General features: G+C 38.7%; 1 protein-coding gene across 1 annotated transcript in view; it reads left to right on the plus strand.

The window, feature by feature from the left end:
* The window catches only part of LOC108539480 (probable ubiquitin carboxyl-terminal hydrolase FAF-X), a gene marked incomplete at both ends in the record, with an annotated part of 50,328 nt that overhangs the window by 23,956 nt on the left and 3,034 nt on the right, over positions 1-23,338 (plus strand). Inside the window, 6 exons of the mRNA XM_017888193.1 lie at positions 4,052-4,143; positions 9,953-10,048; positions 10,472-10,683; positions 12,504-12,744; positions 12,979-13,128; positions 14,353-14,473. Of these exons, the coding sequence (XP_017743682.1) occupies positions 4,052-4,143; positions 9,953-10,048; positions 10,472-10,683; positions 12,504-12,744; positions 12,979-13,128; positions 14,353-14,473 (912 nt within the window). The remainder of the gene's footprint in view (positions 1-4,051; positions 4,144-9,952; positions 10,049-10,471; positions 10,684-12,503; positions 12,745-12,978; positions 13,129-14,352; positions 14,474-23,338) is intronic.

Here is a 23,338-nt window from a genome sequence, read left to right on the forward strand (position 1 = left end):
TTTGAGATGAAGTCTCGCTGTGTCGCCCAGGCTGGAGTACAGTGGCACCAACTCGGCTCACTGCAACCTCCACCTCCTGAATTCAAGTGATTCTCGTGCCTTAATCTCCTGAGTACGTGGGATTACAGGCACATGCCGCCATGCCTGGCTAATTTTTTTTTTTTTTTAAGTAGAAACAGGGTTTTGCCATGTTGGCCAGGCTGGTCTCAAACTCCTGACCTCAGATGATCAGCCCACCTCAGCCTCACAAAGGTGCTGGGATTACAGGCATGAGCCACTGTGCTCAGCCATGATTCCATTTTTATATGAAATGCCTCAGACTTAAGCAGCAAGAACAAGGGGAGGGGGTGATTTGTACAGGGTTTCTTCTTGGGGTGAGAAAAGTGTTGTAGACTTAGATTGTGATGGTGATTATACAACTCTACTAAAAAAATTGAATTGTATTTAAATGGATGGATTTTATGGTACTTTATGAATCAAGATTTTTTTTTAAATGAACTTTTAATATAAGTTCTAAAATGGACCCTAGAAAACTTGCTGTTTATGATGACAAGAACCAATTTATGTTAGTCTCAGCCATGATTCACCACCTCTTCCTACCTATTTTCATAGACACCTGAATAATTTAGTCTCATCTAATTCTTCCTGCTGTTTTCAGTGGGCTACTTGCCACCTAGACAATATGAGTCAAAAATGGATTATCCTCCTCATTTGACTGCTAGCTAACAAGTCCAGGTATTTGTTTTGAACTGAGTATTTACTACAAAACTACCAGTTGTGTGTGTGTGTGTGTGTGTGTATGCCTTGACAGCTTGGAAGCTTCTCTTTAGTAAGAGGGCCTCTTCATTCCTATTTAGCATAAAGGCATCTTATTTCTTGACTTTTACTGATTAGCTATCAGTTGAATGCTTCCAAAGTTCTACTCTTTGTGCAGGGTCCCAGTTCTTCATAAGTAAAGTGCTAACACCTAAACAAAAAAAGGAAAGTGGGTTGTTTGCTAAAACTAGTGGATAAAAGTTTAACAAAATAGTTACATAGTCTCAAAGTCTCTCTCCACAAATTACTTATTAATTACAAAGAGAAAAGTAGTACCTTTACAGCAGAGAAACCTGCCTCCCTTCTGTGTTACTGGCCACAATGCTTAGACTGATCTAATTATGAGGAAGTGGCGTGGAAGCCCAAATTGAGTGACATTTCAACAAAATTGGCTTCCAGTTTTCAAAAAGGTCAGAGAACACAAAGGATGATTAATTCTGCAGATTAAAAAATAAAAAGTCATGAGAACCAAATACAATCTTGGACTTTGTAGAAAAGATGTAAAAGGACATTATTGGGAAAATTGATGAAACTCGAATATGGACCATGAATTAAATCAGTGCTTCTCCGAGGGGGAGTGGAGGTGGCTATTTGACGATGTCTGGAGCTGTCTTAAACTGGGGTTGAGGGGTGAGTAGAAGCCTAGAATGTTACTAAGTAACCTATAGTATAGTCCTAGACAGAACAGTCCTGCACAATGAAGATTACCTGGCCAAACGTCAATAATGGAAACCCTGGGTTAGATGATAATAGTATTTTACTAGTGTAGTTTTCTTGTTATTTGGAAATACTCATTGATGTATTTAAGGGTAAAAAGACATACGTCCAATTCTCCAATAGTTTAGAAAGATTATGCACACACATGTATGTGTGTATTTTTTATATGTGTGGCAACTAATGAAGCAAATGGAGGAAGATGTCAACGGTGAATACAGGTAAAGAGTATAAGAGAATTCTTGCTTTTTCTTGTTTTTTGCGACGGAGTCTCGTCTGTCACCCAGGCTGGAGTGCAGTGGCACAATCTTGGCTCACTGCAACCTCCGCCTCCCGAGTTCAAGCAATTCTCCTGCCTCAGCCCCCGGAGCAGCTGGGATTACAGGCACCTGCCACCATGCCCGACTAATTTTTTTATTTTTAGTAGAGATGGGATTTCACCATGTTGGCCAAGCTGGTCTTGAACTCCTGACCTCAGATAATCCACCCACCTTGCCATCCCAAAGTGCTAGGATTACAGGTGTGAGCCACGATGCCTCGCTTTTTTAAGAAGCAAGGTCTTGATATTGCCCAGGCTGGAGTACAGTGGTACAATCATAGCTCATTGTAGCCTCGAACTCTTGGGCTCAAGCCATCCTCTCACTTCAGCCACCACACCTGGCTCTTTTTTTTTTTTTTTTTTTTTGAGACCGGATCTTGCTGTGTTCCCCAGGCTGGTCTCGAACTCCTGGCCTGAAGCAATACTACTGCCTGGGCTTCCCTAATTGCTGGAATTACAGGCATGAGCTAAAACTTGATTTTTTTTCCAGTTTCTTAAGAAAACCTCTTGAAGTAGTCCTTTAAGTCCCAATGTCTGATGAAATATATATTCATGGAAGTAGACAGTGTTTATGCCTGTTTGCATATTCCAGTATGTGTGGAATTAGAAAGTAGTTGGTCATAATATGTGGGGCTTTTTTCTTTACCAAAGCATCAAAACCAAATATGTTTCCAGACATTATGAATGTCCCATCTTTATAACACATCAAGAGTTTATTCAAAGAAGAAATATCAGTATCTTGAAGACTTTGATTACTGATTTCCAAAGGAGCTCACATAGACTCTTTAACAATAGCTTGCACATACCAAGGGTCTGGGATCTGATATGGAAATACAGCAATTAATGCTGAAGGAAAATGACACATTCTGGACATTAACATGGTAATGGTGATGATTGTATAAGTTGGTCATGTAGAGTACCATCTTGTGTTACCCTCATTTCTTAGGTGTAAATTAGTAACTATTTATTTATTTTTACATCAAAATAAATTTTTCTTCATGAAAAACACCCTTTCAGTATAACAGGTAAGAAATTGAAGAAAAAAAAAATTTTTTTTTTTTTTTTTTTTTGAAAGAGTCCCTCGCTCTGTCGCCCAGGCTGGAGTGGAATGGTGGGATCTCAGCTTACTGCAAACTCTGCCTCCCAGGGTTCACGCTATTCTCCTTCCTCAGCCTCGCCCAGTAGCTGGGACTACAGGGCACCGCCCACAACACCCGGCTGATTTTTTTGTGTTTTTAGTAGAGACCCGGGGTTTCATCGTGTTAGCCAGGATGGTCTCGATCTCCTGACTTGTGATCCACCCAGCCTCGGCCCTCTCCAAATGCGGGATAACAGGCATAGCCACCTGGCAACCCGGCCTGAAGAAAAATAATTTAGTCTTCCCTTATCCTTATATATATGAAATATATATTCCCATGTAAGTAGACAGTGTTTATGCCTGTTTGCATATTCCAGTATGTGTGGAATTTAGAAAGTAGTTGGTCGTAATAATGTGGGTTTTTTCTTTACCAAGCATCAAAACCAAATATGTTTCCAGACATTATGAATGTCCCTCTGTTTATAACACATCAAGAGTTTATAGACCACTATAGGTCGGTCTTAGGCTGCCAATCATGAATTGCTTCATTGTGTGTGAAGGTTGGCAGAAAGGGGTTGCTGAATATATTAATTTTTGATAGCACATTTAGACAGATTATTTTCTTTTGTTAATAACAGGAAAGTATTTTTTGTAGGGAAAAACAGGAGATGGATAAAAACCAACCAATTGGTAGAAATTTAGTTGCCTCTTTTTTTTTTTTTTTTTTTTTTTTTTTTTTTTTTTTTTGAGACGGAGTCTCGCTCTGTCGCCCAGGCTCACTGCAAGCTCCGCCTCCCGGGTTACGCTGTTCTCCTGCCTCAGCCCCCGAAGTATTTGGACTACAGGCGCCCGCCACTCGCCCGCAGTTTTTTGTATTTTTATAGTAGAGACGGGGTTTTCACTGTGTTTAGCCAGGATGGTCTCGATCTCCTGACCTTGTTATCCGCCCGTCTCGGCCTCCCAAAGTGCTGGGATTACAGGCTTGAGCCACCGTGCCCGGCCCAGGTTGCCTCTTAATGATAAAGGATTAATGGCATTTTAACTGATCTAATTTCTTTGGTTGAAGTCAGCAGTGATTTGGGTTATCCATGTGTATAATGCGTGATGTTTTTCTTAATTTGCAGACCATGAAGATTATGACCCACAAACTGTGAGGCTGGGAAGTAGATACAGTCATGTTCAAGAAGTTCAAGAACGGCTTAACTTCCTTCGGTTTGTTTTATACAATTAATGTTGCTCTCGTTAAGGGATACAGAATGAATAGACTATATAGCTTGGTCTTTGTTGGGTGGCCTTTTCCCAAGTCATATAAGACATTTCCCTTTATTTGTTACTAAATACTTTAAAATGATTCGCTGAGTTTTAACTTCGTTGCAGTATTTTAAGAGAACACATTTTAACCTTTAGAGTTGACTTCTGTTCTTCATACCTGTTTATGCTGGAAATAATGTTTATTTTTAAAGGACAGAGTCTCGTATTTTGATACAACCAGAAGGAGGACTATAGTGACTTAATGATATCATAGACACTAAGGAAACGGGGGCAAAAGGCTGCTAGACCAGCACCTCAAAAGAGTGGTTGGAGTCCTCTGGTGCCTTGTTTATTCTAACAGTGGCTGACAGGCAATCTAAAGTCATGTGTTGATAATATCATTTCTGATTGGCTTTAGGGAAAAGGTTTATTAAGATAAAAAGTAGTATAGGGCTGGATTTGCTCTGCAGTATTTAGCTTTTGGTGATCATACACTTACAGATGTGCAGAGTGCCTTTGTTACAAATTTTGATGGTCAGGTACGGTGGCTCACACCTGTAATCCCAACACTTGGGGAGGCCAAGGCAAGCGGATGGTTTGAGCCCAGGAGTTCAAGACCAGCCTGGGCAGCATGGTGAAATCCCATCTCTAAAAAAAATACAAAAATCAGCCAGGCATGGTGGTGTTCACTTGTAGTCCCAGGTAGGTACTCAGGAGGCTGGGGTAGGAGGATCACTTGAACCTGGGAGGCAGAGGTTGCAGTGAGCTGTGAATACACCACTGCCCTCCAGACCCTGTCTCAAAAAGAAAGTGTGTGTGTTTGGGGAGTGCGGGGGGAGTCTTGCACACAGCCAAATACAATCTGAAAAGAAATGACTTGAGATAGATTTCTGTCCCTGTGACTAGAAGACTTGTGACTAACGATTTGGTCTTTCCATTAGCGAATTCTGTGATCACCCCTGCATGCCATACTGTAAAGTACACCAAATCCCCCATTCTTTCCAGCTCATGCACAGACACAAAGTTATTACCCTCTTTCTCTTTAAAATAAGTGAGATACATGGATACTTTTTTAAAGTATTTTACTAAAACTCAAGCAAGGCCAGGCACGGTGGCTCATACCTGTAATACCAGCACTTTGGGAGGCTGAAGCGGGCAGTCATAAGGTCAGGAGTTCGAGACCAGCCTGACCAACATGGTGAAACCCCATCTCTACTAAAAATACAAAAAATTAGCCAGGCGTGGTGGCGTGCGCCTGTAAACCCAGCTACTTGGGAGGCTGAGGCAGGAGAATGGTTTGAACCCGGGAGGCAGAGGTTGCAGTGAGTCAAGATCGTGCCATTGCACTCCAGCCTGGGTGACAAGGGCGAAACTCTGTCTCAAAAATAAATAAATAATAATAATAAATAAAAAATTGGTTTCCTGAGTCCGGTTCAAATCTCTCAATACTCTTGGATACTGCAACTTCAGCCAAGTGTCAACATGAAGAGCACAGCTGTTCATAGCTTAGTAGCTGATTTGCTGAAATTATTGGCAGGCGTCACTCCCCAGTAGTTGGTATGGCCCTTTTTGGTTTGGATTGGAGGAACTGCCTACCTCTTGAGCACCTCTATCCTCTTTACCTCCAGAGGTCTTCTGTCAGTCCACTTCTTTGCATTAAGTGAGAAAACAGCCTTTAACCATATCATACACACACTCAGAGTTAATCACATTCTGAAACAATTATTCGTGGAGAGGACGCAATTCAGAAACATCCAACTATAAGATGGATACTTGACATGGTTTGCTATTTTTTTAGTTTATCATTTTGAATAAGGAATCCATACCCATGATTAAAAGATTCAAATACGATACAAGAGGATGTTATGCAAAGTTATTCTCTTTCCTACCTCTGAAACTTAAATCCCTACCCAGAGGCAACCACGCTTATCAGCTTTTTGGATAAACTTCTAGAAATAGACTATAGAGTATATAGAAGAATCAAGAGGAAAAAAGCATGAATATATATACAAATATATATAGTATATAGGATATATTTCTCTCACTGTTTTCCACAAAATGTAATTAATATATTGTTATCTACTCTATCTGCACCAAGAATATGGAAAGCAATGGGACAGAGGGAGGCTGATTAATAAGAGACCTTAATAACCTGAAAAGTCCTACACTGAGGAAGCCTGAGTGTTCTAATGACATTATCTGCAAAATAAAAGGATCTTGTCCTGTGCCTCTGGCTACACACAAATGCTCCCTGGATCATGGTTTCTGTGTCTCTGTGCGTGCATGCAAGTCACACATGTCCGCCTTACTGCGAACACAAATTGACCACACCCATCTTTGGGGATCAATGTATTCTCCATCCCACTGGCCTGGTCATTCAAGAATCCTAGATGGGGTCAGGCGCAGTGGTCCACACCTGTAATCTCAGCACTTTGGAAGGCCGAGGCGGGCAGATCACCTGAGGTCAGGAGTTTGAAACCAGACTGACCAACATGGAGAAACCCCATCTCTACCCAAAATACAAAATTAGCTGGGTATGGTGGCACATGCCCGTATTCACAGCTACTGGGGAGGCTGAGGCAGGAGAACTGCTAGAACCTGGGAGGTGGAGCCGAGATTGCATCATTGCACTCAAGCCTGGGCAACAAGAGTGAAACTCCATCTTAAAAAAAGAAAAAAAAAAAATTCCTAGATGGGGCTTCTAGTCCCTAGGCCTCTGGAAGTCCCTTGCATTGGTGACTGGCTCCCCATTTGCTTTCCTTCTGCCCAAGTCTATGCAGCAACATTTAATTTATGGGGGACTCACACTGGCCTTGGCTCAAGCCTTGAAGCCCAGTCTCCCTGGCTGCATACTTCCTCCTCCTGCACTTCTGACACCCATTATCAAGCAGCCTATGGGACCATACACTAAATCCCCCCATATTTTACAAATGGGTGAAATGGTACCTAGGCATGGACTTGGCAGAGAACCAAAAAGAATATGGATGGCAATATATGCCGGAATGAGGACTCTTGCTTCAGCTTGGGTGACCTGGGATTGGGTGACTAACGGTCACAAGATTGTATCCTGGTTCCTCTACATAGAAGATGTGTTTTCTTGGTTGGGTTTCTTATTTCTGCAGCCTCAGTTCTCAATATCTGTAAAGTATGGATAACAATACATTATAGAACAACTAGGATTATAGAAAATAGATGCAAAACACCACATAGGATATTTTATTGGATAATAATAATTTTCCAAAATTTACACTGCATTTTTTATTTCTAAAATAGGCTCACCCTCAGGTTCTGGCCTCTTCTTTATTTCTGTAAACATTATTAGCACCTACAGAGTATGCTTAGACATAGGTGATACAAANTCAGATTATCACTGCTTCATGAAGTCTATTTTATTTATTTTATTTTTTTGAGACAGAGTCTCGCTCTGTCACCAGGCCGGAGTTCAGTGGTGAGATCTCAGCTCACTGCAACCTCCGCCTCCCAGGTACAAGCGATTCTCTTGCCTCGGCCTCCTGAGTAGCTGGGACTATAGGCGCACGCCACCACGCCCAGCTAATTTTTGTGTTTTTAGTAGAGACGGGATTTCACCATGTTGGCCAGGATGGTTTCTATCTCTTGACCTCATGATCTTCCCGCCTCGGTCCCCCAAAGTGCTGGTATTACAGGTGTGAGCAACCGCGCCTGGCCCCATTTATTTTAATAACATTCTGGGGAGTTTTGTCCTGGGCTGTGTTAATTATGGATTTCTATTTATTGAACTCTGTGCTTATTTATGGAGAAAATTTTAAGTAGCTATATAATGATTTTAATTTTAGGAAAAACCTCTACCAAATTTTAAGAAATTTGGCACTGGTTTAAAGTGAATTGTTTTTTTTTCTGTGTGTTTTGTTTTTAACCACCTGGATAGAAGGACTTGCCTCCCCACATTGAGAGTTACTGCCATAGTAAGCAGTCGTTACTGATTGGCATGTGTTATATGTCCCTTAGGTTTATTAGAACAGAAAAGTGGTTTCAAGCCCTTTTGCCATTTTAAAGTTTGGAATCCGAGGAACTATTGTAGTTTCTACTCTGTCAGTACCTCTGTATGTGAGCTATAGCAACTCACTCAAGGGAGAGGAACCTGACTTTAATGCCTGCTGTGTGTAACAAGTGTTACTCCCATTTGATCAATAAGAAACCCAGGATTCCAGTGGCTTAAGGTAGCTTGTTTGAAATCTCACAGCCAGTATATGATGGAATTGCACTACTCAACTAGGTCTCTTTTACTTAAGTCTGTGCTCTTCCTATTACCCCAGTAGTTTTTCAAACTTACGTAGGAGCTTTAGGGCTTCTGAGTTAAGTTCCTTGAAGATTTCTGAACAAGCAGTAGAAAGTTTCCCGATTTTTTTCCTTTCTTTTTCCTCTCCCGGCAACTGGAGCAGCTATACTTTATATATATATATACATATATATATGTATGTATCAGATTCCAACTGGGATTTTCATTTGAAGAAGGGTTTATGCCATCTTTAGAATAAAACAAAAAAATGGAAAAGCTTTGAAAATGTAAGCAGTTTTAACTCATAAATATTGATGGATTAGTTATTTGTGAAAGTTACTTAATTGAATACCTCATTTTTCAATGATGCCATATAAGCAGGATGCTAAGTCTCTTTCTCTCCTTCCTTCCTTCCTTCCTTCCTTTTTCTTTCTTTCTTTTCTTTTTCTTTTCTTTTCTTTTCTTTTTTCTTTCTCTTTCTTTCTTTCTTTTCTTTCTTTCTCTCTCTCTCTCTCTTCATTTTTCTTTTTCTTTGTCTTTCTGTCTTTCTTTCTGACTTTCTTTCTGTCTTTCCTTCTGTCTTTCTTGACAGGGTCTCACCCAGGCTGTAGTGCAGTGGCACAGTCTTGGCTCACTGCTACCTCCACCTCCCAGGTTCAATTGATTCTCATGCCTCAGTTTCCCCAGTAGCTGGGACTACAGACATGAGCCACCACACCCAGCTAATTTTTATATTTTTAGTTGAGATGGGGTTTTGCCATGTTGACCAGGCTGGTCACGAACTCCTGACCTCAGGTGATCCGCCCACCTCAGCCTCCCAAAGTGCTGTCATTACAGGCATGAGTTACTGTGCCCAGCCAAAGTCTTTCATTTTTAACTCAAGCTACTAAACGTCCTTCTTTCCAAAAGTCTGGTTTCAAAGACTAAATGGTTAAAAGTTCAGGGAATGAATCTTTTATTCATAATTCAGCTAGCTGCATTTCAGGCACAAAGTGGGTGTTCAGTGTGTGCTTGTTGAATTAATATCTAGTGGGGATTTTTTTTAGTACCAGATAAAAGTAGAAAAATAGGCTATTTTGAAAATGAATATNCTAATGTAATTAGATAAGTGATAAAGATTTATAGAAACAGGGGGTAGAGTAGTCCTTTATGCTAAACTGTGTTTCATGTAATCTCTTATTTCCTGTCAACTAATTTGAATTTCTTCTTGAGTATCTGACTTGGTTATCAAGATACTAAATTATAGGGTTAAATAATAGTGGTCAAAGCATATTTTATTTTACAAAATGTACCTTTCATTCTTAAGCAAATTACTTTTTTCAGAGACTTTCATTTTGCATTTATTATCCTTTCTTTTGGTCTGTGCTTCTCACTTAATTTTACTTGATTATCGAAGTCAACTTACCATTAAATAATTGAATAGTGTATTTAAGATAACTGAGGATATGGTTTGAATTTAAATGCCCCAAAAAATATATGTTGAAAGGGGTGAATACTTTTATCATTTTGAAACCAGGTCGTGATTCAGAGTAATGATGATATTGCCAGCAGAGCTATAGATCTCCTCAAAGAGATATACACAAACCTTGGTCCAAGACTACAAGTCAATCAGGTGAGGATTGATGTGCATTAAAACTTCCGTATATAATTATTTCAGCCCACATTTCTTTTATACAAAAGAGAAAAAATACTATCTAAATGAATCTTCCCTTGATAATTGTCTTGAAGTGATTGGGTTATTTTTAATATAACTATTTATTACATGTTGAAATGGCAAAGAAAGTCTTTGTGAATTCATTTTGATGCTAACACCTAATCCTGAAGTTCACTTTTGGCTGATTTATATTTGTTAACTTATGTAATGCTAGCTTCCTTTTAATAAACATACATTTTATTATTATATGGATTCTCTACTTAAATATGACTTGTTGAGTACTATGATTAAATTAGCCATTGCCATCTTTAATTGGATTAATGTTTGATTTTTACGTTTTAAAGCAACTTTAACTGTGTTTATTTGGCCCGATATTTGTAGGTGGTGATCCATGAAGACTTCATTCAGTCTTGTTTTGATCGTCTGAAGGCTTCCTATGACACGTTGTGTGTTTTGGATGGTGACAAAGACAGTGTTAATTGTGCAAGACAGGAAGCTGTTCGAATGGTTCGAGTATTAACTGTTTTAAGGGAATATATAAATGAATGTGACAGTGATTATCATGAGGAAAGAACAATTCTCCCTATGTCAAGGTTTGTGAACCACTAATCTATTGGTGCTAATTCTTAATTGTTTGATGTTTTCCTAGCCATTTGGTAAAAGGAGAGCAGAAATTTTTATTGTTTGAAAATTGTTGTCTTTGCCCATTAAAAACATTTTCATTTCATATAATTTTTTTTAATAACCTCCCCCACTCTCCCATCTGGTTTTGTTTTGGTTTTTTTGGGTGAGGCATTCTTACTCAAGTTGTTTTCTAGTTTTCTTTTGTCTTTGACATTATTGCTCATTAAGTGTTGCAGTGATATTTTGCAGTTGAAGTGTTTTTGTTTATTTGTTTATTTTGAGACAAGATCTTACTCTGTCACCCAGGCTGGAATGCCGGGGTGTGATCATGGCTCACTGCAGCCTCAACCTCCTGGACTCAAGTGACCTTCCCACCTCAGCCTCCCAGGTTTTTGGGGCTATAGCACAGGCTACCACACCTGACTAATTTTTTTTGTGGAGGTGGGGTCTCACCACATTGCCCAGGCTGGTTTCAAACTCCTACGCTCAAGGAAATCCTCCTGCTTTGGCCTCCCAAAGTGCTGGGATTATAGGCGTGAGCTTCAGTGCCTGGCCTGTAAAGAACTCTTAAAAGCTGCCTTGCATGGCAGTATAACAAATATTTTCAAATGGTGTTGATAGTTTTGGGATGTTTTGTATAGTCAGTGCCATCATTTTTTTTAAAGAGTTTTATTAACCATGAAATTATATACAGTTGCTTCTTGAATATGATTTTTATTTTATATTTTACTTTAAAAAAAAAGATACTATACCAATATAAATAGCAATTTTGATACGAAGGCTTTTTTTTCCGAAAGTGCATTTGGTGCATTTTTTTTGTTGATGCTTTTAACAAAAGTAACTACCTTTTTAAATGTAAAAGGTAAAGCTCTACCATTCTTTTTTTTGAATTTTTTTTTTTTTTTTTTTGTTTTTTTTTTTTTTTTTTTTTTTTATTATACAGGAGTCTACGTTTATGTGTTGTCCAGGGCTTGGTCTTGAACCCCGTGGGCCTCTAAGGGACTTCTTTCCTTCGGCCTCCAAAGGTAGCTTAAGGATTAGCAGGCCAATGAGCCCACTGCGTCCAGGCCTAAGCCTTTTACTTTTAAAATAGTCTTAAATGGTTGGCGAGCTTTTACGGCATAGAAGATAAAGCATTAAATCTTTGTTTTAATTTTCTTTTCAGTAGACACCCTATTTTCTGCAACCGTAGATATAAGACTAACAATAATAGAATATGATTATATTTTTAAATATTATTTATATTTGTAGTTAAAAGGAGCAATATTTTTTTTTCTTTTGCATTTCACTCTTGTTGCCCAGGCTGGAGTGCAGTGGTGCGATCTCGGATCACTGCAACCTGTGCCTCCCAGGTTCAAGCGATTCTCCAGCCTCAGCCTCCCAAGTAGCTGGGATTACAGGCGCCCACCATCAAATCTGGCTTATTTTCTGTATTTTTAGTAGAGGGAGTTTCACCATGTTGGCAAGGCTGATCTCGAACTACTGACCTCAGATGATCCACCTGCCTTGGCCTCCCGAAGTGCTGGGATTACCGGCATGAGGCACCGTGCCTGACCTTATTTTCAAGATACTGAAAATAATGCAGGTTGAGTATCCCTAATCCAAGAAATCCAAAATTCATCTGGTCCCAGACATTTCATATAAGGGATTCTCAAGCTATATTAAGTATCTTTAATTCACATCCTCTTATTTAATAAGAAAATATTCAATGTTAAATCCCTAGCATTATTTTCTTAGCAACAAAATTTCAGTCTGCTGAATATGATGATGTCTTTCTTTTTCCCCCTAGAGCATTCCGTGGTAAACACCTCTCTTTTGTAGTTCGATTTCCAAACCAGGGCAGACAGGTTGATGACTTGGAGGTATGGTCTCATACAAATGATACAATTGGTTCAGTACGACGATGTATTCTCAATCGTATTAAAGCCAACGTAGCCCACACAAAAATTGAGCTCTTTGTGGGCGGTGAGCTGATAGATCCTGCAGATGATAGAAAGTTGATTGGACAATTAAACTTAAAAGATAAATCGGTATGTATGTATAGTTAACAAATTTTTCAGTAAAATCAAACCAGACTATCATTTAATCAGTAAATACTAATTGAGCATTTGTTATGTTTGGGACTCTGTGTTAGGTGTTAGAGTTACAGCATTAAAGTATAGCATGTAGTCTTTTGGATTTTTTGCTTGGTATATCACTAAGTTTTGTGTTTTGTGTAAGTATTTTTCCTTGTTTTTGATACTAACATAGTATATCATTTTCAGCTTATTACAGCCAAACTTACACAAATAAGTTCCAATATGCCTTCAAGCCCTGATAGCTCTTCTGATTCCTCCACTGGATCTCCTGGAAACCATGGTAATCATTACAGTGATGGTCCCAATCCAGAAGTGGAAAGCTGTTTGCCTGGAGTGGTAAGTAGATACAGTTTTGAACTACTGTATGTAAGGTACTATGCTAGGGTTTTTGAGAATAAAGTATATAGAGTAGTTCTTTCTTTTCTTGAGGAGCTTACAGTTTAATGAGACAAAATAGTAACTATACAGTTAACCACCAACTTCAGAATGGATCCCTCTAAAAGGTAATTGTAACACAGTTGGAATTTAAAACATTATTTCCCCATAGGTATAGTATTGTTACTTTTACATAACATGAACCAATTAGAGCTTAATTATAACACTTGGATGTATAAATTTAGAAGAATACAGTCATCCCTCATATATGTGGAGAATTGGTTCCAGGACCTCTGCGTGTACCCAAAATCTTGCAGATGACCCTATGCAACCAGTAGCCTTCCATATACTTGGGTTTTGCTTCCTGGAAATACTGAATTTTCTATTCCACATTTGGTTGGGGAAAAGTCTGCATATAAGTGGACCTGTACAGTTCAAACTTGTGTTGTTCAAGAGTCAGCTGTATCACTTTTAAAAATTTATGCCACAAAACGGGTCGTTCTTTTAGAACTATATATGAGCTGGGCATGGTGGCTCACACCTGTAATTCCAGCTACTTGGGAGGCTGTGAGGCAGGAGGATTGCTTGAGCCCAGGAGTTCTAGGCTGCAGTGAGCTGTGATTGTGCCATTATGCTCTAGCCTGGTCAACAGAGTGAGATCCCATCTCTAAAAATATAAATAAATGAAAACAAGAACTATGTAGGAAAATACCTGTAATCTTTATCAGATTGTCAGTAACATATAGCCGAAGAAACAATGACTATTCCCTTTTTAAGTTCTCTTTTCGCCCCTCCCCACAGAAATTTTGATGGTTACAATAACAGCAGCCACTCCAGTGTCAGGAGGATTTGGCTCTCTATAACAATTGGATTAAGAATTTGATAGTGGGCATGGCAGCCTTTTATTATGTCCAGAGTCTAAATTGTATATAAGAGAGAAATGCTTTAATAGAACAGGAGAGGAGCTATCACAAAAAAGTGACTGGAAGTGACTTGGATGATGTATTTAATCTGCACTATTAAGGATTTGTAAGGATTAAAAGATGGGAAAGTCAGACTATTTCGAAGAGTAGAAACGGCATAAGTAAAAGTAAAGGGATTAACACAGAGAAACTTACTTAGGGGGGCTTTTCTAATGGGAGTAAATAATTTACAGGTAATTATTTTGTGTATTTTATATTCTAGATAATGTCACTGCATCCCAGATACATCTCTTTTCTTTGGCAAGTTGCAGACTTAGGTAGCAGCCTAAATATGCCACCGCTTAGAGATGGAGCAAGAGTACTTATGAAACTTATGCCGCCAGGTAAGAATTTTTAAATGATGATCAAGTACTAGCTGGGCAATAAAGGAATATATTAGCAAATTCTATTTCTAAATGGACCGTGCTTTTTGGTATAGACTACAACAAGAGTCACAGATGACAGCCCACAAGCCACATCAAGCCCACTGCTTGTTTTTCTGCATCCCAAGAGCTATATTCTTAAGTGGCTACAAAAAAAAATCTAGAAGAAGAATATTGTGATACATGAAAATTATGTGAAGTTTAAATTTTAGTGTCCATGATCAAAACCAGGCTCATTTGTTTACATTCTGTCTACATGACTGCTTTTGTCTTAAAACAGCACAGCTCAGGAGTTGTGGCAGAGGCCATATGGCTCACAAGCCTAAACTACTTAATTTCCCTGGCCCTTTACAGAAAATGTTTGCCTATACCTGGACTATTATGTGGGTTATGTGTCATCTGCGGTATTGTTCCTTTTTTATTCCTTAGGAACAACCACTTTCAGCTTCTCGCTTTTACTTTTGTATATATATGTACCATTATGTCTGGAGTGCCCTCATAACGGCTATTTCTTTGTTACTTATAGATACATACTGATTTTCTACTGTGTAGATGAAAACTTAACTGCTACATACCCCCACATCCTCCCGGTATTTGCTTAAATCCAGATTCAGCATTTACATTTCCAAGATTGTGTGAAATGTAGTTCTCTAGATTACTGACAACTTTCATCCTGGATTTAATAATTTCCCTTTTATTTTCCTGATTGTACACCTATCACTTATTCTTTCCACATACTTTTTTTTGAGGTATTTTTTATCTGAATGTAGGCAAACTATCACATTTGATTAATGGTTTGTGTATAGAATCCTAGGTTTGAAAATATATTCCTTCTAGCTGGTGGCATTGCTGATGAGAAGACCAAAGTCCTCTTGGTTTCTGTTCCTTTGCATGTGACCTTCATTTCTGGAAGTTTTGGTTTTATCCTTAATTTTGAAATATTATGATGTGCCTTAGAGTTAGGTCTGTTTTGTGGTGCATCATCTGCGGGCCTGGAGATTTCCTCAGTTGAGAGAGATTTGTGTTCTTTGATAGTTTTCTCACCAGCATTTTGCATTTTGTGTGTCTTTGAAATATCTAAGTGTGATGGTGAATCCACTAGATCTAATTTTACCTTTTCTCTCTTCCCTTCTCTCTAATCTTATTCCACCTTTGGGGTGGCTTCTTTAACCTTTTCCAGCTCTCTTGTTGGCTTTTCCCTTCCAAATATTCTAGTGTTAAAATTTCAAGACCTTTCTGCTAGTGATCCTTTTCCATACACAGGATTTTATTTTTCACTAACACACTCTTGTGTTTCTGTTATAATATATGTGTGTTCCTTTAAAACCTAATGTTCGGCAAAATTATGCACTAAAAATAGTAGGGCTTTGGGGGAAAAAGTAGAGTTTGGGCAGATCATTCAAGCCTATACAACCTAAAAATTTTTTAAATGTATTTTTTGGAAATATTTACAATCTTACAGAAAAATTAGAAGTATAATTCAAGAACATTTGAGAGTAATTTAGTGGTTTTTGTAGTCCCATTGCCCACCAAATANCTGTTATAATATATGTGTGTTCCTTTAAAACCTAATGTTCGGCAAAATTATGCACTAAAATAGTAGGGCTTTGGGGAAAAGTAGAGTTTGGGCAGATCATTCAAGCCTATACAACCTAAAATTTTTTAAATGTATTTTTTGGAAATATTTACAATCTTACAGAAAATTAGAAGTATAATTCAAGAACATTTGAGAGTAATTTAGTGGTTTTGTAGTCCCATTGCCCACCAAATACTTTCCCTACAAACAAGGATATTTGTCTGTATAAGCAAAATTCAGCCATCTGTACCAGGAAGTTAATGTCGATTCATTACTGCCATCTACTTAGCAGACCCTATTCAGTGTTTTCAGTCATCTCCTTCACAGCAAAAAGATATAGTTCAAACTCAAATATAGTCAGCCCTCCATATCCATGGGTTCTGGATCTATGGATTCAACCAACTGTGGATCAAAAATATTTGGAGGAAAAAACATTGTTCAGAGTTCCAAAAAGCAAAACTTGAAGTTGCAACATACTGAGTACTGTGTTGAATCCACACAAATGAAGCTATGCGTAGGCATTGTATTAGGTGCTACAAGTACAGTGAGGCACCGGATAATGACGCTTTAGTCAGTGATAGACCACATATACAATGGTGGTTCTATAAAATTATAATACCATATTTTTACTGTACCCTTTCTATGTTTAAATACACAAATACCATTGTGTTACAATTGCTTACAGTATTCAGTACAGTAACATGCTTGTATGGGTTTATAGCCCAGGAGCAATAGGCAATACCATATATAACCTAGATGTGTTGTAGGCTGTATCATCCAGATTTGTTGTAAACACACTCTATGATGTTCACATAGTGATGAAATCGCTTAATGATGCATTTCTCAGAACATATCTTACGCAACATGTGAGTGTAATCCGGAGTTAATTTATACGGGAAGATGTGCATAGGTTGCATGCAAATTCTACATCATTTTATATAAGGTATTTGAGCATCCCTGGATTTTGCTATTGGGAGGGTGGATCCTGGAACCAACCCCGCACCCCCCCCACCCCCCATGGATACCAGGGAATAACTGTATTGCATTTAGTTAATATATCTCTTTAGTTTCCTTCTGAAACAGTTCCTCATACTGTTTTTGACTTTCATGACCTTGACTCTTAAGGGTTACAGGCCAGTTAATTATAGAATGTCCTTCAGTTCAGGTTTGTTTTATCATGATTAGATTCAGGTTATGCATCTTTGGCAGAAATACCACAGAAGCGATGTTCTGTTCATCTCAATGCATCTGGTCAGATAGTATGTAATTTCAGTTTTTCCCATTACTGACGATGATCACTGTGATCACTTGAGTTTCTTCCTTGCTTCCCCACTGTAAAAGTACCCTTCCCTTTGAAAGTATTATGGGCCAGGCGCGGTGACTCATGCCTATAATTCCAGCACTTTGGGAGGCTGAGGTGGGCAGATCACTTGAGGCCAGGAGTTTGAGACCAGCCTGGCCAACATGGCGAAACCCCATCTCTACTAAAAATACAAAAATTAGCCAGGCATGTTAGCGTGCATCTGTAATCCCAGCTACTCGGGGAGGCTGAGGCTGGAGAATTGCTTGGACCTGGGAGGCGGAGGTTGCAGTGAGCTGAGATCATGCCACTGTACTCCAGCCTGGGCGACAGCAAGATTCCGTCTGAAAAAAAAAAAAAGTATTTTGTGCAGAGGTACTTTGAAAATATTTATACGGTTCCTCATCAGGCTTTTTATTCATTCATTTATATCTGTATGAAATAATGGTCAAGGAGTTATAATCTGTTACTATCATTTATCTTGATGCTGAAATGATCTCTAGTTTGGCTAGTGGGAGTCCTTTCAGGCTGTTCTGTGTTACTTTAATATGTTCCCATTATTCTTTCAGCAGTTGTATGCTTTTTGGCTCAAGATGTTTCAGATTAGGTCAGGTGCAGTGGCTCATGCCTATAATCCTAACACTTTGGGAGGGTGAGGCAGGAGGATCACTGGAGCTCAGGATTCATGACCAGCCTGGGCAACATAGCCAGACCTCATCTCTATTAAAAATATAAAAAATTAGCCAGGTGTGGTGATGGGTACCTGTAGTCCTAGCTACTTGAGAGGCTGAGGTGGGAGGATCACTTGAGCCTGGGAGATGGAGACTGCATTGAGCTATATGATCATGCCACTGTACTCCAGCCTGGGCAACAGAACAAGACGTGTCTCCAAAAAAAAAAAAAAAGTTCCAGATTAACATCTTGTACCCTCTCTGCCCCAGTCCTGGAATTGGCTATTTCTCCAAGGAGGCCTGCTTGGTTTATTTTCCTGGAGAATGGTATTTAGAAACCAAGATCTGGACATTTATTGCACTCATTGCTATTGATGTATTGTTGCTCCCTGGCTCTCTAAGCAGTTAGAACTAAGGGATATATGTATGTGTATCCACATTTAAGTCTGTTACTATATATACACACACACGAATATATATATATGTGTGTATGTTTTTACAAAACCATGGGGTCACACGACTTCCTCCCATTCCAGCCTATCAGTTACATTCTAGTTTTCTCCCTTTCCGTATTTGTAATTTTTTTTTTTTTTTTTTTGAGACAGAGTCTCGCTCTGTCACCCGGGCTGGGGCTGGAGTGCAGTGGCGTGATCTTGACTCACTGCAACCTCTGCCTCCCTGGTTCAAGGGATTCTCCTGCCTCAGCCTCCCAGTAGCTGGGATTACAGGCCTGAGCCACCGCGCCTGACCAAACTCTCTTTTCTGACAGTGAAACACCTGGCTTCTGTTATCCTCTCACTTATTTTCCTATTTAATCAGTTATCTCTAGCACCCCTCACCCTTTCTTTGAATGCAGAAGGACTCTGTCTCTGAATGTTGGGTCTCCACCCTAGGGACACTCCTCACTCTGCTTGAATTGATTCTTTATGCTGAGCTCTACCTGCTTGTTGGGCTCCCTCCTCCTCCATGATCTGTAATTCCCAACATAGGACTACCTTTAAAACTTGCACATAGTTTAGTTAGAGCACTCATAAAATGATAATTAGTATCCTCAGAGATAACTTGGACAGCCCAGGCAGGTACTTCAGTGTGGCTGAAGGCTTCCTCAGGAGATAGTAAAAAGACAAAACCAATGCAAAGGAAATGCTGACTTGACAGTGCTGAGATACAGTGCAAAAGAGTGGAGCTCTGAGATAGATGGGCTACTGTTAACATAGGCACGGGGGGAGTAAAACTTGCCAAGGTCCATGAAAGTCTAGTTTAGGATTGTATCTCACAAGATGAGCCCTTGATGCAAGTATTCACTTTAAATTTTCCTTTAAAAAGAAATAGGCTTCTGCCTACACATCTACCATGCTGAGGGGGCTTTTTGCTTTGCTCATTTTTATTTTTTTGTTGAAGATTAACAGGTCTGCTGTTCTGGCTACTGTTGCCTGGGAGAAATCACATATGAACAAACTCACCTTCCGCGTTATACTGACATCATTATATTTGCCAATTAATTGTGAGCTAATTGGGGTTATAGAAACATGTGCTATAGCATAACAGACTGTAATTATTTCTCTCTAGGCTATTACTGATGGATATTATGTTTTCTTCTTTTTCCAGCATCTTCTTTTACTGTCCTTGAGTTTTTTTTTTTTTTTTTTAAACAAAACTAGCTTCGAACTGTTTACAAAGAGTACAAATAGCTCCCAAATTCAGTAATTAACAGTTTGCCGTAGTTATGGCATTCTGTGATTTTTTTTTTTTCTGACATTTGGAGAGCAAGTTGTTGGCCAGGCTGGTCTCAAACACTTGACCTCAGGTGATCTACTTGCCTCGGCCTCCCAAAGTGCTAGGATTACAGGCATGAACCACAGCACTCGGCCAAGTCATCCTTATTTCATTCTAATTGTGGTAAGGTGATATCTTATTGTGGTTTGGATTTGCATTTCCTTAATGATTTAGTTATGTTGAGTGTGCTTTCGTGTACGTGTTGGCCATTTGGATGTCTTCTTTAGAGAAATATCTATTCAAGTCTTTTGCCCATTTTAAAAATCAGATTTTTTGCTTTTTTGCTGTTGAGTTCCTTATATATTCTGGATATTAACCCCTTGTCAGATGCATAGTTTGCAGATATTTTCTCCCATTCTGTAGATTTGTCTTTTTGTGGTCTTGATTATTTTCTTTGTTGGGTAGAAGCTTTTTGGTTTAATGTAATTTCGTTTGTCTGTTTTGTGTTTGTTGCCTGTGCTTTTGAAGTCTTAGCCAAAAAGTCCTTGCCTGCACTAATGACACGAAACATTTCCCTTGTGTTTTCTTCTAGTAGTTTTATAGTTTCAGGTCTTACATTTAAATTTTAACCCCTCTTGAGTTTATTTTACATATGATGAATAATAGGAGTCTAGTTTCATTTTCTGCATATGTATATTCAGTTTTCGCAACACCATTTTTATTCAAGAGATTGCCTTTTCCCCCAATGTGTGTTCTTGGCACCTTTGTTGAAAATCAGTTGTTTCTGATTATGTGGATTTATTTCTGGGTTCTTCATTCTGTTCAATTGATCTGTGTCTATTTTTGTGTCAATACCATGCTATTTTGGTTACTGTTGCTCTGTAGTGAATTTTGAAGTCAAGTAGTGTGATGCTTTCAGCTTTGTTCTTTTTACTCAAGATTGCTTCAGCTATTTGGAGTCTTTTGTAGTTCTATATGAATTTTAGGAGTGTTTTTTGTATTTTTTTGTTTTACCTTGCAGATTCAGCTCAAAGGATGTTTTATCTATTTCTGTGAAGAATATAATTGGTATTTTAATAGAGATTGCATTCAATCTGTAGGTTGCTTTGGGTAATATGGACATTTTAACAATATTTGTTCTTCCAATCCACAAACATGGAATAGTTTTCCATTTATTTGTGTCCTGTTTTCTGTCTTTCATCAGTTTTTTTGTAGTGATCTTTCTCCTCGCTTAAATTTATTCCTAGGTATCTTGTATTTTTGCAGCTATTGTAAGTGAGATTTCTTTCTTGATTTCTCTTTCAGATAGTTTGCTGTTGGCAAATGGAAACACTACTGAGTTTTGTATATTGATTTTTATATCTTGCAGTTAACTAACACAGGTTCACGCTTGTACCAGTCCAGCTTCCTAGTCGTCTTCCGTTCCATATTTGTATCTCTACAGCAATGAGAAATCTATTTCCCCAACTTCCTAAACCTGAGGGAGTTGGAAAGGCTTCTTAATCAGTCTTCAGCCTCTGTCTTTAGGCCTTCGAATCATCTGTGCCTTCCCAAATGTTTGTTTTCATATCTTAGCTTTTCTCAGATTTAGTGGGGCACTAATTTATAGGCACCCTCTTCTCCTTGCCTTCACAACAGGCACTTCTTGATTCAGCTAAACCAACTATCTATCTTCATCTTCACTACACCTTCAGTAATTTGTTGACAGCACTTTAATGTGTTGCTTCCTCTTTTGTTTTTATGTTCTTTTGAGTTTACGTATTTTTATATTGATTAATTCTCATTTTAGTGGGGTTTGGGGATGAAGTACTGATAAATATAGTTCAGTACACCATATTTAGTTGACACATAATTTTTAAAGCTGTCTTTTGCTTTTATTACCTCCATTTTCTAAATTAAACACTTTGCTGGGCTTCTCATCTTGCTTTGCAATTATTATGGGACAGAAGCATTTCACATGAGATTCTTAGCTAAGGCTTCTCTCAAAAGATATATTGCATTCTTGTCTGTTACATCGTTTAGAATTTACATAGTTTCATTTGCTAGTATTTCAGTATTAGTCCTTGCATTGCTTTACTGCAGATTCAACCTTCACAACATACTATAAAAAAACAAACCCACCACTGAATCCTTGATCTTGTGATTGGCGCTTAATGCCACCAGATGGCGAGCATGAGCCCTTGTCAGACAGTTAAGGCAAGAAACTTGAAGTGGGTGCTTTTTTCATATTTTATATAATCAAACTAGAGTACCTAAATTTGAAACAGCCAGCTTTTGAAAAAGCTGGTAATGGTTGTATTGCAGCAGAAAATCATAGGCTTTGGACTCAAATGGGCTTGAATTCCAATCCTGCTTCTAATTGCTACTCTATGGTGTTAAACATAAGTTTCATAGTTTATTAGAGCTTCCTTATCCTTAGAACTGGGATAGTGATAGCTTTTTTGTGTAATTGCAGGGATTAGATGAAACAATGTATGGAACCTAGCCTAGCCTAGTGACTGGCACTTGGTATTCAATAAACATTAACCCACTCTCTGTCACTTCCTTTTCTTAGAGCCCCTGCTTCCTTTCTTATTCAAGAGTTTATGTGTCTAAAACTTGGTAATACAATCTTTTGTAAAAGTCTCTTGCAAGCTCTTAGCACTGATAAACTCAATTTAAACCGCACAACATCCCTGTAAGGTATAGTTAATGACTAGGAAAAAAGCTAATGATTCTATCTTTCCCCTCCATTTAAAACACATCCAAGAGTGCACAAATACTAAATGATCACCCAAATGTTACACTTCTCTTCATTCTGAATCTTTGCCTGAAGCCAAGTGCCCATGTTGTGATTTGCTGTTAAACTTAAAACTGCTGCAGTACTCTCTATATGTAATACAATCTTTTGTAAAAGTCTGTTGTAAGCTCTTAGCGCTGATAAACTCAAACCACATAACATACCTATAAAGAAATTATTAATTTTATCTGTATTTTAAAGATGGAGAAACTGAAGCACAGAGAGATTGTTAATTCACTTGGGACACATAGCTTAAATGCCATTTCTCATTTCTTTCTTTCTTTCTTTTTTTTTTTTTTAAAGAGAGAGGGCCTTACTCTGTGTCCCAGGCTAGAGTGCAGTGGCATGATCCTAGCTCACTGTAACCTCAAACTCCTGGCCTTGAGTGAGGCTCCTGCCTAGGAGTAGCTAGGACTGCAGGTGCATACCACCACACCTGGCTTTTTTTTTTTTTTATATGGAGTCTCACACTATCGCCCAGGCTGCAGTGCAGTGGCACAGTCTCTACTTACTGCAGCCTCTGCCTCCTGGATTCAAGTGATTCTCCTGCCTCAGCCTCCCGAGTAGCTGGGATTACAGATGGACGCCACCATGCCTGGCTGATTGTTGTATTTTTGATAGAGACGGGGTTTCATCATGTTGGTCAGACTGGTCTCAAACCCCTGATCTCAGGTGATCTGCTTGCCTTGGCCTCCCGAAGTGCTGGGATTATAGGCGTGAGCCACTGCGCCCAGCCCTATTTTTCTTTCTTTAAAAAAAGCTTTTACTTTAAAAAAAAAAAAAA

Source organism: Rhinopithecus bieti, unplaced genomic scaffold (assembly GCF_001698545.2).
Source record: "Rhinopithecus bieti isolate Rb0 unplaced genomic scaffold, ASM169854v2 scaffold_18208, whole genome shotgun sequence".
Taxonomy (NCBI): Eukaryota; Metazoa; Chordata; class Mammalia; order Primates; family Cercopithecidae; genus Rhinopithecus; species Rhinopithecus bieti.